The sequence below is a fragment of the Scardinius erythrophthalmus genome (assembly GCF_964197995.2).
Source record: "Scardinius erythrophthalmus genome assembly, chromosome: 23".
In the NCBI taxonomy this organism is placed as follows: domain Eukaryota; kingdom Metazoa; phylum Chordata; class Actinopteri; order Cypriniformes; family Leuciscidae; genus Scardinius; species Scardinius erythrophthalmus.
Window position 1 is genome coordinate 27,202,175 of NC_138243.1, and position 14,221 is coordinate 27,216,395.

Below are 14,221 nucleotides of genomic sequence, written 5' to 3' on the forward strand. Positions count from 1 at the left end.
TTAATTATACTTGTAAGTATATCTCGATCAACAAGTATAGGCCAAATACACTTAGACTTTTCTGTCAGTATGAGTCAAGTATACTTAAGTGGAATTTGAAGTATATTTCTGAGAAGTACATAAAAAGTAGACTGAAAGTATACTTTCTTATTTTTAGTTTAAAAGAAGTATAGCCTACTAATAGCACACTTGAATAAACTTCTTTTTCGTAAGGGATGTCAGCACAGTCTAATGCAGTGGAAACATCCAGCCTCCTCCAACTTGCATGCAAATACCACATTTATTAGTCAAAGTTTCACACCTTTTCTCATTTCTCAGTTCACCCATTTCCTTTAAATGTTTTTTGAAAGTGTTAAATGAATGCATTTCAATCAAATTTGCACCTTTTAGCAAAGAATCTTTCAGCACAGATTGAGCACATTTGAGGTTTAGAGACACAGGAAAAGACATTTTTGGTAGAGGAGAACTGTTTGTGGCTGTCAGGAAAGATCTCGACTGATAACCTATTTCTAAACTGCGTTCACTTCCTCTTTGTGCATTCTGCCCATTTGCCTTCACTTCAGCACATGGAGATCATGCGATGTTCATTGTTTTTCTTGTGAAGGTGAGTTAATAGTTCCTTAATGACTTATCGTGCGTATCGTGTTTAATGCATCTCGTATCATGTCACTTTATCAATGCATTATCTTTTTTCAGCTCAATATTTCCTGTGTATATCATGCATGTTTCATAAACCACTTTCACCTTTTTTTTTTTATATGCAAAAAAGTCATTTTTAAAGAATGGTGTGTGATTCATAGATAAGATCTAATAAATGACACTCTTAGTTCCTGTAGCCAGTTATCTCGCAGTTCACAACAAAATATTTGCAGAAGTAGCCAACAGAGGAAGTGCAGTCAACACGGTGTTTAAACTTGAAATGTTTTCCTCTTGCAATGTCTCAGAGTGATGCGGTTGTCAGTCAAACGGACAGTTGTACTCCTGCTAACCGTGTTCGGAACGTGGACTCTCACTAGGACTCTATATCGAGTGCTGGCATGCCTCGGAGAGCTTCCCAGGACTCATGTGGTGTCTATAGGGTTTCGAAACTGGAACCAGACACAGTATCGGTATGATCAGAACACGCCAATGGTGTTTGTGGGTGGTGTTCCACGATCAGGGACCACTCTGATGCGGGTCATGCTCGATGCCCACCCTGACATCCGCTGCGGGGAGGAGACGCGGGTGATCCCCAGGATGCTGGCCCTGCGGCAGGCATGGGGAAGGCAGGACTCAGGGGAACGCTGGGCTCTGGAGGACGAGGGAGTCAGTCAGGAGATGCTGGACGCTGCAACCTCTGCCTTCCTCCTGGAGGTCATCGCGCGCCATGGAGAACCTGCACGAGTGCTGTGCAATAAAGACCCCTTTACACTGAAGAGTGCAGTTTATCTGTCACACATTTTCCCCAAGTAAGATTAGAGGATTCTTTTATTTTATTTTATTTCATGCTAATTAAAAAGTTCTACTCAAAGACATTTACATTAGTTATTATTATATAATCTATATAAGCACATTTTGTATTACACCACCATTCAAGAGTTTGTGTATATATATATATATATATATATATATATATATACATATATACACACTGTATATATATATTATTTAGCAGTGATGCATTAAATTGATCAAAAGTGACAGTCAAGGCTTTCACATTATAACCAAATAATATATATATTTCAAATAAATGGTGTTCTTTTTAACTTTCTGTTCATCAAAGAATCCACCAAAAATATTGTGGTAAGCAGCACAACGGATTTCACCATTGATTATAATAAGAAATGTTTCTCGAGCAGCAAATAATCATATTAGAATGATTTCTGAAGGATCATGTGACACTGAAGACTGGCATAATGATGCTGAAAATTCAGCTTTACATCACAGGACTATATTAGGGTTACATGCGAGAAGATGCCCCCTTAAAAACAATGTGCATTTACTTTTAAATTGTAACATATTTAGATGCTAAACAAGTTTAGCATGTGCAGGATGATGATGCATCCGCCAATGTCTTATTATAGGAAATAAATAGAAACCTTTGCTAATTTAGATGTTATAGAACAAAATGTAAAATGATTCAAAGAGGCCATCTTACCCCACTATATATATATATATATATATATATATATATATATATATATATATATATATATATATATATATATATATATATATATATATTATTACTAAATAAACTATTCTATTTAAAATTACATTTTGACAATTTAGTTGAATAATTGAATACCTGATAAGAATCCCAGTAAAAGAGATTCATCTGAAATGTATTTACATAAAGATTTACATAATTAATTGCCCATATTTTAATTGAAGAAATGTCATAATAGCAACACTAATAATGCAAACTGAACAATTTCACTCAAGTAACCAATAGATTATAATGAAAGCAAAGACGTCTTAAATGTACATCTAATACATGGAAATACTGAATAATAACCCCATTAATTAATCAATTAACATAATACAATAATCCTACATACATAATCCTAGATCACTATTTTCCAGAGACACAAAATCAATTTAACTCAAAACTGTTTTGACTGACTAAATCTCACAAATGTTGATAGCGTAAATATAATGAAGGCTTCAGATGCAGAAGCCTCTAAGTGCCATCTGAAATTTTCTTCTAGAATGATCATTTTTATCAAGCTTGTATGTTTATGTTCAGTTATTTCACTTTAATGGCAATGAATATTACCTATTTGTCATTAAAGTGAAATTACTGAAACTAAATATACAAGCTTGATAAAAATGCTCATTTTAGAAGAAAATTTCAGATGGCACTTAGAGGCTTTTGCATCTGAAGTCTTCATATATAAATATAAAAATAAATAGCATAGCCATTCATCAAAAGTGCTGAGATGAGATTCTGTGTCAATATATTCAAATTGACAGATGTCTAAAATAATTGCTTTGCCTTTGTTGTTGATCTTTTTCATGGCATTTTATCTGTCCTGAATCTGTCCTTTCAGCTCGAAATTCCTGCTAATGCTCAGAGATGGTCGAGCGTCAGTTCACTCTATGATCTCCAGAAAAGTGTCTATCTCTGGCTTCAACCTGTCCAGCTACAGGGACTGTCTGACTAAATGGAGCAATGCAATTGAAGTGATGCTCTCCCAGTGTATGGCTGTTGGCCAAAGGCGGTGTATGGCGGTCCGCTACGAGGATCTGGTGCTGCAGCCACGAGCCACCATGCAGCGTGTGCTTCATTTTCTCAAATCCCCGTGGCATGAAGGGGTGCTTCACCATGAGGAGGCCATCGGGCGGCCAGGGGGGGTATCACTATCTCGGTAGGGTGAAATTACATTTCATATTTTAGGCCAAGGATAGGCACCATTGGTCCTGGAGTGCCGCTGTCCTGCAGAGTCTAGCTCCAACCCTGAAAAAAAAAACATACCCTCAATTACTATTCCCTGCATTAGTCCACTAATATAGTCCACTTGAAGGAGTGAATGAAAATGAGTGAGTGAATATCGGACACTAATTGCGCCTGAGGGCTGCTGCTGCTTTTGCATAGTTTGTGCTTGCGGTTTAATAATCATTTGAAACTTAGCAAACTGGCAGCTCCAGTAGCAATGAAAATATTTATCTTCAACTCTGTCATGGAAACTACCATGTATAAACCTTAATTAAACAATTTAATAATCAATTAAAAAGGAATTTATACCTGTAATGATATTACGCTGTACCCACATTGGACCATAGACAGTATAAGAAGTGGACAGAGCCATCTCATTGGAACTCATTTGAGACAAGTGAAGCCCATTTTTAGCGATTTTTTAGGACTTCCGTTCCTGACGCGCAGACTCAAACTGAGCTTGACGACGTAGATGTGACGTGAGCAACCCGTCTGTCTTCTAGTGGCTGTGCCAAGAGAAATCTGAATCATTCCCTTGTATTCTGATTAATAATTTTGTCATTTTGCCTCCACGTCTTCCCGATTGCCCGCGAGCTTCTCCTGTCCATACGGTAATCTCTCTACTGTGCGACAGAGAGTCGCGTGGTTATGACGCAGTCGTTAGCCTACTTGTACAAAAACTGCTTCTACGGGGCCATAACATAAGCTACAAGGTAATGGAGCATTTTATACATTGTCGTGTTTCTTTAGAAATAAATAATGGACAAATGGAGTCTTCAAACGCCTCAGATGTAAAGTTGTTCGCTGTCAAAGTGACGTCAAAATGAATGGGAGTCAATGGGATGCTAACAGCAGGTGAAGTTCTGCTACAAGATGGTGGCACGCGGCCGGCTTCAACTTCCGGTCGACTTCCTTCCCGCTTGCATTGGACCTGCGGTTTGGAAAATGGATGGATGATTCAGCTGCGGTGCCATCTACTGGCGAGATGCGGGAATTCATTTGATGTGAACATCACAGTGCATTATGGGTATTCTCTTGCTGTTGAGCGTACATCAGTTGTACATGTGCTGCGTTCCAGTCCACTTTTAGACACGCACTTGCGAACTTCCCTAAGCACTTTCCCTCGGGGGAATCCCCGCCGCCATTTTGAAGTGCGTTCCACTTCGTGAAGTGGACGAGGGAAGTTTATATGGACAGACCCTCGTTCCCTCGATTTTGACCGAGTCTACTTCATATGTACACTTCAGGCACCTATATGTCCCACAATGCAGTACGATTGTGATGTCACCACAAATCTCATCTAATCACCACCACAACAAACAACTCTATGATATATTAATTATATATTTTTTTATTTAAAACAACCCACCCACACCTATATACATTTGGATTCTGCATTAAACAAATTCTTAAAGGGAAAAAAAATTAAATAATAAATCAACTCTTTAGCTGATTCCAAGTGATCAAGGGCTTAGGACGTTCCAGTTCAGCCCGCCGCTGTTTCCGCCAGTAGTGGGCACTCATGCAACGTAAGCAATGACGTACATCCGAGTGAACGAGATGGAGGGAAGTTAGCGAGTGAAGGGCATGACAATTTTGGACTGGAACGCAGCCATGGTTTCGGACCGTTTCGGACACCACTACAAATGGCTGTCCTTGCAAATAGTGCCCATGAGTATAATGGGAGATTTCAGACACAGCCTTAGGGGCTGTTTACACGACACCGATTTCAACTAAAAACATAAAACTTTTTATGCATTTTAGCAGTACATTTACACGACAACAGCGTTTTGGGTGCCTGAAAACGCAAACTTTTGAAAACGGGTTTCAAAATGGAAGTTTATGAAAACGGTCTCCGTGTTAAGAACAAAAATGTGAATCTCTGAAGACGATGACGTCATGCACATGCGTATTACGTGTCAGTATAGTGTTTCATCGCCATCTAATGGCCTGGCAGCAAATACAGCGTTTTTAGTCGTGGATTGCGCGGATCTGTGTGAATGGGAATCGTTTTGACAATGGTGTTGTCTGTAGTCTGTACGCGGAAAACTCTGGAAAAACATCTCCATTTTAAGTATATCGTTGTCATGTAAACGTACCCTTAGTGATCCTGAAGACATTGATTAGCTTGTTCAGGTGTGTTTGATAAGGGTTGGAGGAGCTAAACTCTGCAGGACAGCGGCACTCCTGGACCGACGTTGCCTATCCCTGTTTTTCGGCCTTCTTCTGTTTCTTGTCAATACTCACTTCTCACAATGTTTTTAAGAACCGAACGCTCCACGGATCAGGTGATCAAACCAGTTAACCTAGAAGCTCTCACACGATGGGTCGGCCACATCCCAGCAGAAGTCCAGGTGGACATGGAGAACATCGCTCCAATGCTCCGTAAACTGGGCTACAACCCCAACGCCAATCCCCCAGACTATGGTCCACCAGATCCCGAAGTGATCAACAATACTCAAAGGGTATGTGCAAATAACACAGAATATGTGCGTTTCAATTCATCCAGTGAAACTCAAAGATCAGATCTTGCTACACTATAAAATAAAGATACAATTTTAACTTTATTTTTATAAGGATAAAAATAAAGGTTCTTAATCAGTGTTGGGGAAGCAACTCTGAAACTAATTTGACAAGCTACTTGTAAGTTAAAGTTAACAAAAGTTGAAACTACATTGATTTTTTTTACAATGACATTGTACATTACAAATAACTGAATAAATGATTTATGAGTTTCTTTTCGGTTGACAGATACTTTGCCAAAGCAATGGTGCAAAACATGACATTGGTGATCTTTTAGGTTGATTAGAAAAATTGTGGCGGGACAGATTAAACTATGATGGGTCATTTGATATAGAATGCAATAAAGCAGGACAATTAATCAATTTAAAAAGGCTATTATTCACCTGTATGTGCTTGAAGTCTTCGACACAGACATGTTTTAATCTTTGGCTTGCATAAATTGCACTATATACAACAGTGTAACCTGTGTGGTGGCAAACAATTTTCTATTACTGGATAAGAGACAAACCTGTAACAATTGTCTTTGAAGATTATTCCCTTGCCAGGAAAGGTCAGCAATCATACAGTCATACAGAGTGGCTGCAGAGTGCGACAATGAGAGGAGGGCATCCTTCCGTCTTTATAGTCCTGACTCCCCCAAGGTTATTTCTCTAGGCTAAATGAAGATGTCTCAGCCATAACTAACACATTGTTAGACGTGTTTATCAAATGCTACCCTTGAGTTAAGGCCCTGTGTCTCGGTCATACATTAGTCACACATTACTTTTTGTCAAGCCACGTATACAAGATCATACATTCATAAGGGTTAATAACAGTTCTTTGTTCTATCAATGTAGCAGAGAATGCAGTCATCATGCATTTTATAACCTTAATCTAATTACCATCATGTTTCTAAGATTCTATGAATATAAGAAAATGCAAACATATAGAACATATTAAATTTCTTCCACACCTTCATAGGTCGATTCATATGACATCTCAACTGCACGCTCTTTACATAATCATCAGACGATCTCTTCTCAGTGAACCGTAAAGCTGCAAGATGTGTGATGAAACAATGGATGGCGATAATGCGCACAATTTTAGTTTGCAAAAATGTTCTGATCTTATAAGACGATAACACTTCAATGCTTTGCAGGCTCGTCAAAACGTAAAACAGAATGAAGCTTTTTTTCGCACTACACCACTACTTAAAAGGTTATTTTTTTTAAATGTCTTTTAAACTAAGAATTTTTTATTTTTATTTTTTTTTTACTAAAAGGTTCTTCCAGGAACAAAAATTATTATTCTATGGCATCATTGCGAGAGAGAAAAAAAACCTTTTTGAAGTGTAGTTTTTTGTAAATGTAATAAAGTCATTTCCATTTTTTCCATGTTTTTTCTTAGGTATTGAGAGGAGATTTTAAAACTCCTACAAACCTGAAAAGATTGGCACAAGTAAGTGCATGCCTTTGATTGTTTAAAATACTTTGGCCCCAAAAACAATTTTTGAAACAAAATGTCTGAATGTCATTAAGTCGGATGGCAAACATTAAAGCAAGTGTCATTTATTTGAAAGAAAGACAGCACAAGCACACATTTCAGGCTAAACTGTTGACATAAATATGTTTGTTAGGTTTGAAATGATAAATAAAAAAAGATTGTATATGCTTTTGGACACATTCTGATTGTCAAAAGTTAGCAGAACATAGTTAAGGTGAACTGCAGTGGTTATGCTACTAGGTTTAATTGGTTTTAGTTTATATAAAGTCATTGCAAAACTGGCAGAAGTTAGTTGTAGAAAATTTCTAGCATCGCTTATGTGCAGATGCCACTTGATTTGTTGTTTTGTTGTCTAAAGCAATTATGTTAGGCCTATATGTCCCAATACTTTCTGTGGGCACTGTGTAAGTTGCCTATATATTATGATTATAGGCCGCTGTCTTTAGTTGTTTTGCATTAACCATGCTCAATTTGAAAACATTTCTTTCTATTGACAGGTATCTTCAAAGATAAATTCTAAAGGAGGAAGAAACTGAACAGAGTTCTGCATTGATTGCAATATGTTCTTGTGTTCAGCTTTGGATAACTTGACCATTTTGTGCCATACACCTTGGAGGCCTTTCACATGATAGAGAGCAACCTGATGAGCAATAACATTATAATGCAATAACTGTGGTTATATCCCTGTGTCACCTGAACTGCCTTATTTTGAAATCACCAGAATCATTAAGAAAATCAAGTGACTAAATCTTAATATGTACCACATGTTGTAATGCAATTTACTGATGTAAGTCTTAAAAAAGAACATTGAAGACTGGACAGGTTGGCTATATTTACTTCCTGATGTTCTCGGAAGAGTATTAATCGATGGAAGCAAACCATCACTGAAGTGAACTTCATAAACATTGCAATTTTGTGTCTTGTTTTGGGAAATGAGAAAAGCGTGACGTTGCGCTTGGTGACGCAGACGCACTGAATGCTGTTGCTATGTGCCAGCGTTCATTTTCTTGACCTAGATATTATTAAATGGAGCCATTCTTTTTTTCTATTGCCAAAATTATCCTGTTTACCTCAGTGTTTCTAAAAGTGCATTATTTCAATAAAAATATTTCATAGAAATCGCGTAATGTGTTATTTTGAAGCCTATATGTGACATTTTCTTGATCTCAAAACATTTGATCAAGGCCAACCGTGTGCAGATAATCATATCACTCCGCCGGTCCCCCAACCCCCACGATCACACCAAATAAACAGATCTGTTTTACGTCCACAAAACTAATGTATAAAATGCATATTGGTATATGTTCAGCATAACACATATGTTGTTGATTCCCATGAAACCCAAGTTTTCAAATTTAATAGCTGCACCTTTTTAAATAGTGCGCTGGGCGTAGCGGCGGAAGGATACACCGCGTTGTGTATAAATACCCGGATCTTTTGTTTTGAGCAGTTAGATTCGCTCCCGTGACGAAAGGAAAGAGACTCATAAACTCCGTGCTCTTCAAGAAAAGAACATTTGTTTGTAAGTATGAAGTAAACTATACGCAAACAACGCCAGATATATCACTGCTTAAAAACAACAGAATTTTGTTTTGATTTGAGGTATTTGTCGAATATATATCCGTATATTTTAGAAAAAGCTAACGCGGTAGCTTTTATGCTAGCCGGCCTGGTGGTTTCTGAGGACCAAATTTATATGTTCTTGGTGATTTTAGTTTCCATTTTTTGGTAATTTAATGTGGTTAAGTATTTAAATAATGTTCGTCGATGGATTATGTATGTTTTGTTCGCATTCAGTATTGGCGGCGAATTAGGCCGCAAAATAGGGCGGTGAGGTCATCGAATATCTGAATTCATCTGCGTTTAAAACATTTTTCAGCCGTCGACACGTTATTAAACTATTTCTCCCGTCGAATTATAACTCGTATTAATATGTATGTTTATGTAATCTACGTATTTATTCTGGCCATTTTCTGTTAATGTCGCCATTTTGTTTTCAGTCGCCCATTTGTTAAACCTGACTCACAGCTGTGTCAGCAGTAGTGATGTAAGCACACCTACCTTGTTTGTTTCTTTTATTATGAGTAACCTTCTAGATAATTCTGGACTTTGTCTAACGATCCTAAATGAGCTTTTCAGTGCTCTACAACGCTGAACAAGTTTATTTTTTTGAAGGGGTGAGTGGAAGAATTTTACTTCCCCGACCGGATAAGTAGCCTGATTAAAACGTCAATAACACAACTAGGGCGTCACCGAAACGCGAGAATGGTTCTGATTTTATTAGGTTTAGTGTAAGAGGCGATTAATGGTGGATAATATATAATGTACATACTGACGGTAACAAGGTTGCGCTGTTGAGGCGCGCACCCTCTCAAGGAGAACCCGAAACAAACGAGCGCAGCACACAAACTCGGTTACTATACTGCGAGAAAAAAATACAAAATGTTTTTTTATATTTATAACATGATAGTTGGGCAACATCACACAGCCAAGAGTGCTCTCTTCAGTACCATCTCGATTGAAAATGTGGCTGAGTTCATATAACAGTTCAATAAAGTAGTTAATATTAATGTCACTTATATTTTAAATTAAATATTGAGTTATTTCAGTAGCAAAAATATCCAAATAAACATCACAGCAGAACCATAGCTCATCTCACAGCAACACTCATCTGTTTCATTACTGCGTTTTGAACAAATTGGTTGTCAAAGATTCAGTGACCTATTCATAAACCACTGCCATATTCTGAATTGTTTGAATGACTTTCTCATTCAAACAATTCAGAATATGATTTCTCAGGTCACTGGCGGTCACCTACTGGTGGTTTAATTTAATGTTTAAAAGTCAAATAATCCCCCCTCCCACCCAACACTTAATTGCATACTTAAAACCATCTCATAACATTTTATTTAATGCAGTTGTAATTTTTCAGTGTAAGTTGTTTTAATTTGATGTGTAACAGCCATATAGTGTCTTGTTTTTCTAATTGAATTTATTAGTCAAATTTAAGTATTTTAAATTATGCATACTATTTGCAAGATTAAGTGGGTAAATTATCACAAATGCAGATTTTAGCATTTCAAAGCTGATAGAACAGAATATTGCTTCAGAATAAATTATATTTGCACCAGAAATCCTGTTTGTCCGGACAAGAAACTATTTTTACTCTGACAAGTTAAAGACAAGTGCATGGCATTCACCAATATGTTGAAATTAATTTACATTTGTTTGCTTTCTAGCGTAAAGATGCAGATCTTTGTAAAGACGCTGACTGGCAAGACCATCACTCTTGAGGTTGAGCCCAGCGATACCATTGAGAACGTCAAGGCCAAGATCCAGGACAAGGAAGGCATTCCTCCTGACCAGCAGCGTCTGATCTTCGCCGGCAAACAGTTGGAAGATGGACGCACACTGTCTGACTACAACATCCAGAAGGAGTCCACCCTCCATCTTGTGCTCCGCCTCAGAGGTGGTATGCAGATCTTCGTAAAGACCCTGACTGGCAAGACCATCACTCTTGAGGTTGAGCCCAGCGACACCATTGAGAACGTCAAGGCCAAGATCCAGGACAAGGAAGGCATTCCTCCTGACCAGCAGCGTCTGATCTTCGCCGGCAAACAGCTGGAAGATGGACGCACACTGTCCGACTACAACATCCAGAAGGAGTCCACCCTCCATCTTGTGCTCCGCCTCAGAGGTGGTATGCAGATCTTTGTCAAGACCCTGACTGGAAAAACCATCACCCTCGAGGTGGAACCAAGTGACACCATTGAGAACGTCAAGGCCAAGATCCAGGACAAGGAAGGCATTCCTCCTGACCAGCAGCGTCTGATCTTCGCTGGCAAACAGCTGGAAGATGGACGCACACTGTCTGACTACAACATCCAGAAGGAGTCCACCCTCCATCTTGTGCTCCGCCTCAGAGGTGGTATGCAGATCTTCGTAAAGACCCTGACTGGCAAGACCATCACTCTTGAGGTTGAGCCCAGCGACACCATTGAGAATGTCAAGGCCAAGATCCAGGACAAGGAAGGCATTCCTCCTGACCAGCAGCGTCTGATCTTCGCCGGCAAACAGTTGGAAGATGGACGCACGCTGTCCGACTACAACATCCAGAAGGAGTCCACCCTCCATCTTGTGCTCCGCCTCAGAGGTGGTATGCAGATCTTCGTAAAGACCCTGACTGGCAAGACCATCACTCTTGAGGTTGAGCCCAGCGACACCATTGAGAATGTCAAGGCCAAGATCCAGGACAAGGAAGGCATTCCTCCTGACCAGCAGCGTCTGATCTTCGCCGGCAAACAGTTGGAAGATGGACGCACGCTGTCCGACTACAACATCCAGAAGGAGTCCACCCTCCATCTTGTGCTCCGCCTCAGAGGTGGTATGCAGATCTTCGTAAAGACCCTGACTGGCAAGACCATCACTCTTGAGGTTGAGCCCAGCGACACCATTGAGAATGTCAAGGCCAAGATCCAGGACAAGGAAGGCATTCCTCCTGACCAGCAGCGTCTGATCTTTGCCGGCAAACAGCTGGAAGATGGACGCACGCTGTCCGACTACAACATCCAGAAGGAGTCCACCCTCCATCTTGTGCTCCGCCTCAGAGGTGGTATGCAGATCTTCGTCAAGACCCTGACTGGAAAAACCATCACCCTCGAGGTGGAACCAAGTGACACCATTGAGAACGTCAAGGCCAAGATCCAGGACAAGGAAGGCATTCCTCCTGACCAGCAGCGTCTGATCTTCGCCGGCAAACAGTTGGAAGATGGACGCACGCTGTCCGACTACAACATCCAGAAGGAGTCCACCCTCCATCTTGTTCTGCGTCTTCGTGGGGGCAATTAATATGCTTAAGTTTAATATATAGGTCTTGAAAATGATCAGACCAATTACCATTTCCTTTGTTCATCTTAATCATTCAATAAAGTTCTGGCATTCCTGATTTTGCTGTCTGTCATCTCTTGAGTCATTTACAAAATTCTTTAATAGATTACAAATGTTTACATGTTGGGGATTAAAATTGGTTTATAGGTATTTTTAATGGTTTAAAGTCAAATTTAAAATTGTTAAATGGTGAGTGATTATGTTCAGGGTTTAATTGTGTAGAAGGTGCACTATGTACTTTTTTGGGGGACGTGAGAAAGGTTAACCCTTAACTAAAAGTGGTTCTTCCAATGTCTTAAGGGAATTTCACATGTTTTATCTACTTACAGGGGTTTTCAAACTTTGGTTTAGTGGGGAAAATGCAATATGTTTGATTAAAATAAAAATATTACTAGTCAATTTAAATGTACAAAATACAATTAACAGTTTGTTACTGTGAGGATTTGAGTATTCTATTATAAAAGATATCTTAAATTTTAGGATTGGTTTCTTAACAAGGGTGATCACCTTTAGGGATCCATGGCCTAAAGACTGAAAAGCTAATACATGGGTTATTCTCTTGTGTCATAACTATCTCTGTCACGCTGCAATTATTAAACCAGCCGCAAGATGTCACCAGAGGCTTTGCAAAACAGCTAGCCATTGTGACCCCTTTTAATGCCTTTATATTTTGGAGGGGTCTCATGTCTGTTATGGCTCTTTTAAATGTCTTTCGTCTGACCCTTGAGTCATGATGGCCGAATGGGTAATGATGAAATCATGGTAACCGGGTTGGTTGAGGGCAACTGTTAAATAGTTTAACTATATTGTAAAAACTATTTGCCCTTAAGATAAGCTGACTTTGGATTTTGGTACTTTTGCACAAGAGAGCTTGCAGCTTATTATTGGTCATAAATAAACCATTATCTAACATATCTTTGTTTTGCTACTATTCAGTTTCTTTTGGCTTCATATAGTGTAGCAGACACTTCATTCAAACTGACCTGCAGCACTTGCGTCTTGAGCAACCTAAAGTTGTGTATTGCGTAAAGATACAAATCAATCTTTGTTTTAGGAATCACAGACAATGTCTCTTGGCTACTTGCTGCATTGTCTTGAAAAGAATCCATACTGGTATCAGTCTAGAAATCAGTCCAGCCATACCTAACAAAAATAGGGTAGAGTGGGGGAAAACGCCCCCCACCTCTTTTTCCCAAAATAACCACTAAAAGTAGTCAATATACATTTTTACTGTTGCTATGCACTACGTTGAAAACGGGGATATACAAATCTCTATGGAGAAGCTGACACCAGCGACATATTTGAAGAGAAGAGGATTACATGGTAAATGCTATAAGTTTCAGATATTAGTAAACAAGTGTTTAAGAGAATATTGTTCTTCATGATATCACAGTGATGTATGATATATGAATAGTGAAGTCTGTAGTTTGAGATCATATGTTATTTATAAGAAATATAATTATATTAAATTTTTTTTTTTTAAATTTAAAAAGTCATAGCTTGTGGGGTAAAACGCCCCCTACGCTGAGGGGTAAAACGCCCCCCCTGGGAGCATAGTTTCTCTCTATCATAATTACTATAATAAAATATTTCTGTCAATCAAATCCTTTGTTTTACACTTAATGCAGTATAACTAGGTGGTAAAATCAAAATATTTGAACAAAACATGAAAAAATTACCTCAAGTGAGCCTTAACTAGCTAGCTTGTTAGCAAAGTTAGCTCACTGATGGAAGGTAGTTAAATTTGACTATTTTGGACATTGCTGAAATAAATATTAATATATATACATATTTTTACATTACTTGCCTTTTACTTTTAGAGATTAAAAACTATTGTCTGTTAATTTTGCTGTTGATCTATGAAGCAAACTGGTTTGTATTTAATATAAAACTGGTTTTATATTTTCAGTC

General features: G+C 38.6%; 2 protein-coding genes across 5 annotated transcripts; both read left to right on the forward strand.

Annotated features, from left to right (window-relative positions):
* Nucleotides 1-297: 297 nt before the first annotated feature.
* tpst2 (tyrosylprotein sulfotransferase 2) lies at nucleotides 298-8,539 on the forward strand. Of its 4 annotated transcripts, XM_081353547.1 has the most exons (6): nucleotides 298-604; nucleotides 945-1,448; nucleotides 3,033-3,350; nucleotides 5,685-5,883; nucleotides 7,328-7,378; nucleotides 7,921-8,539. In XM_081353547.1, exons 2-6 carry the CDS (start codon nucleotides 949-951, stop codon nucleotides 7,957-7,959), a joined length of 1,107 nt encoding a protein of 368 aa, XP_081209673.1. In that variant the 5' UTR covers nucleotides 298-604; nucleotides 945-948; the 3' UTR covers nucleotides 7,960-8,539. The 4 variants fall into 4 exon arrangements, with proteins under 4 accessions (XP_081209673.1, XP_081209675.1, XP_081209676.1 ...); XM_081353549.1 differs by lacking the exon at nucleotides 7,328-7,378 and having other exon boundaries at nucleotides 481-604; XM_081353548.1 differs by lacking the exon at nucleotides 298-604 and having other exon boundaries at nucleotides 893-1,448.
* A 161-nt stretch (nucleotides 8,540-8,700) lies between these two features.
* On the forward strand, nucleotides 8,701-12,368 carry ubc (ubiquitin C). The gene is made up of 2 exons (XM_081353551.1): nucleotides 8,701-8,945; nucleotides 10,663-12,368. Exon 2 carries the CDS (start codon nucleotides 10,670-10,672, stop codon nucleotides 12,269-12,271), a length of 1,602 nt encoding a protein of 533 aa, XP_081209677.1. The 5' UTR covers nucleotides 8,701-8,945; nucleotides 10,663-10,669; the 3' UTR covers nucleotides 12,272-12,368.
* The last annotated feature ends 1,853 nt before the right edge of the window (nucleotides 12,369-14,221 follow it).

Bases quoted from the DNA above. Each gene is read 5' to 3' on its own strand.
- tpst2 (XM_081353547.1), top strand. From the start codon at position 949: ATGCGGTTGTCAGTCAAACGGACAGTTGTACTCCTGCTAACCGTGTTC. The intron at 1,449-3,032 runs GTAAGATTAGAG...CTGTCCTTTCAG, and splicing joins CTGTCACACATTTTCCCCAA to CTCGAAATTCCTGCTAATGC. The intron at 7,379-7,920 runs GTAAGTGCATGC...TTCTATTGACAG, and splicing joins ACCTGAAAAGATTGGCACAA to GTATCTTCAAAGATAAATTC.
- ubc (XM_081353551.1), top strand. From the start codon at position 10,670: ATGCAGATCTTTGTAAAGACGCTGACTGGCAAGACCATCACTCTTGAG.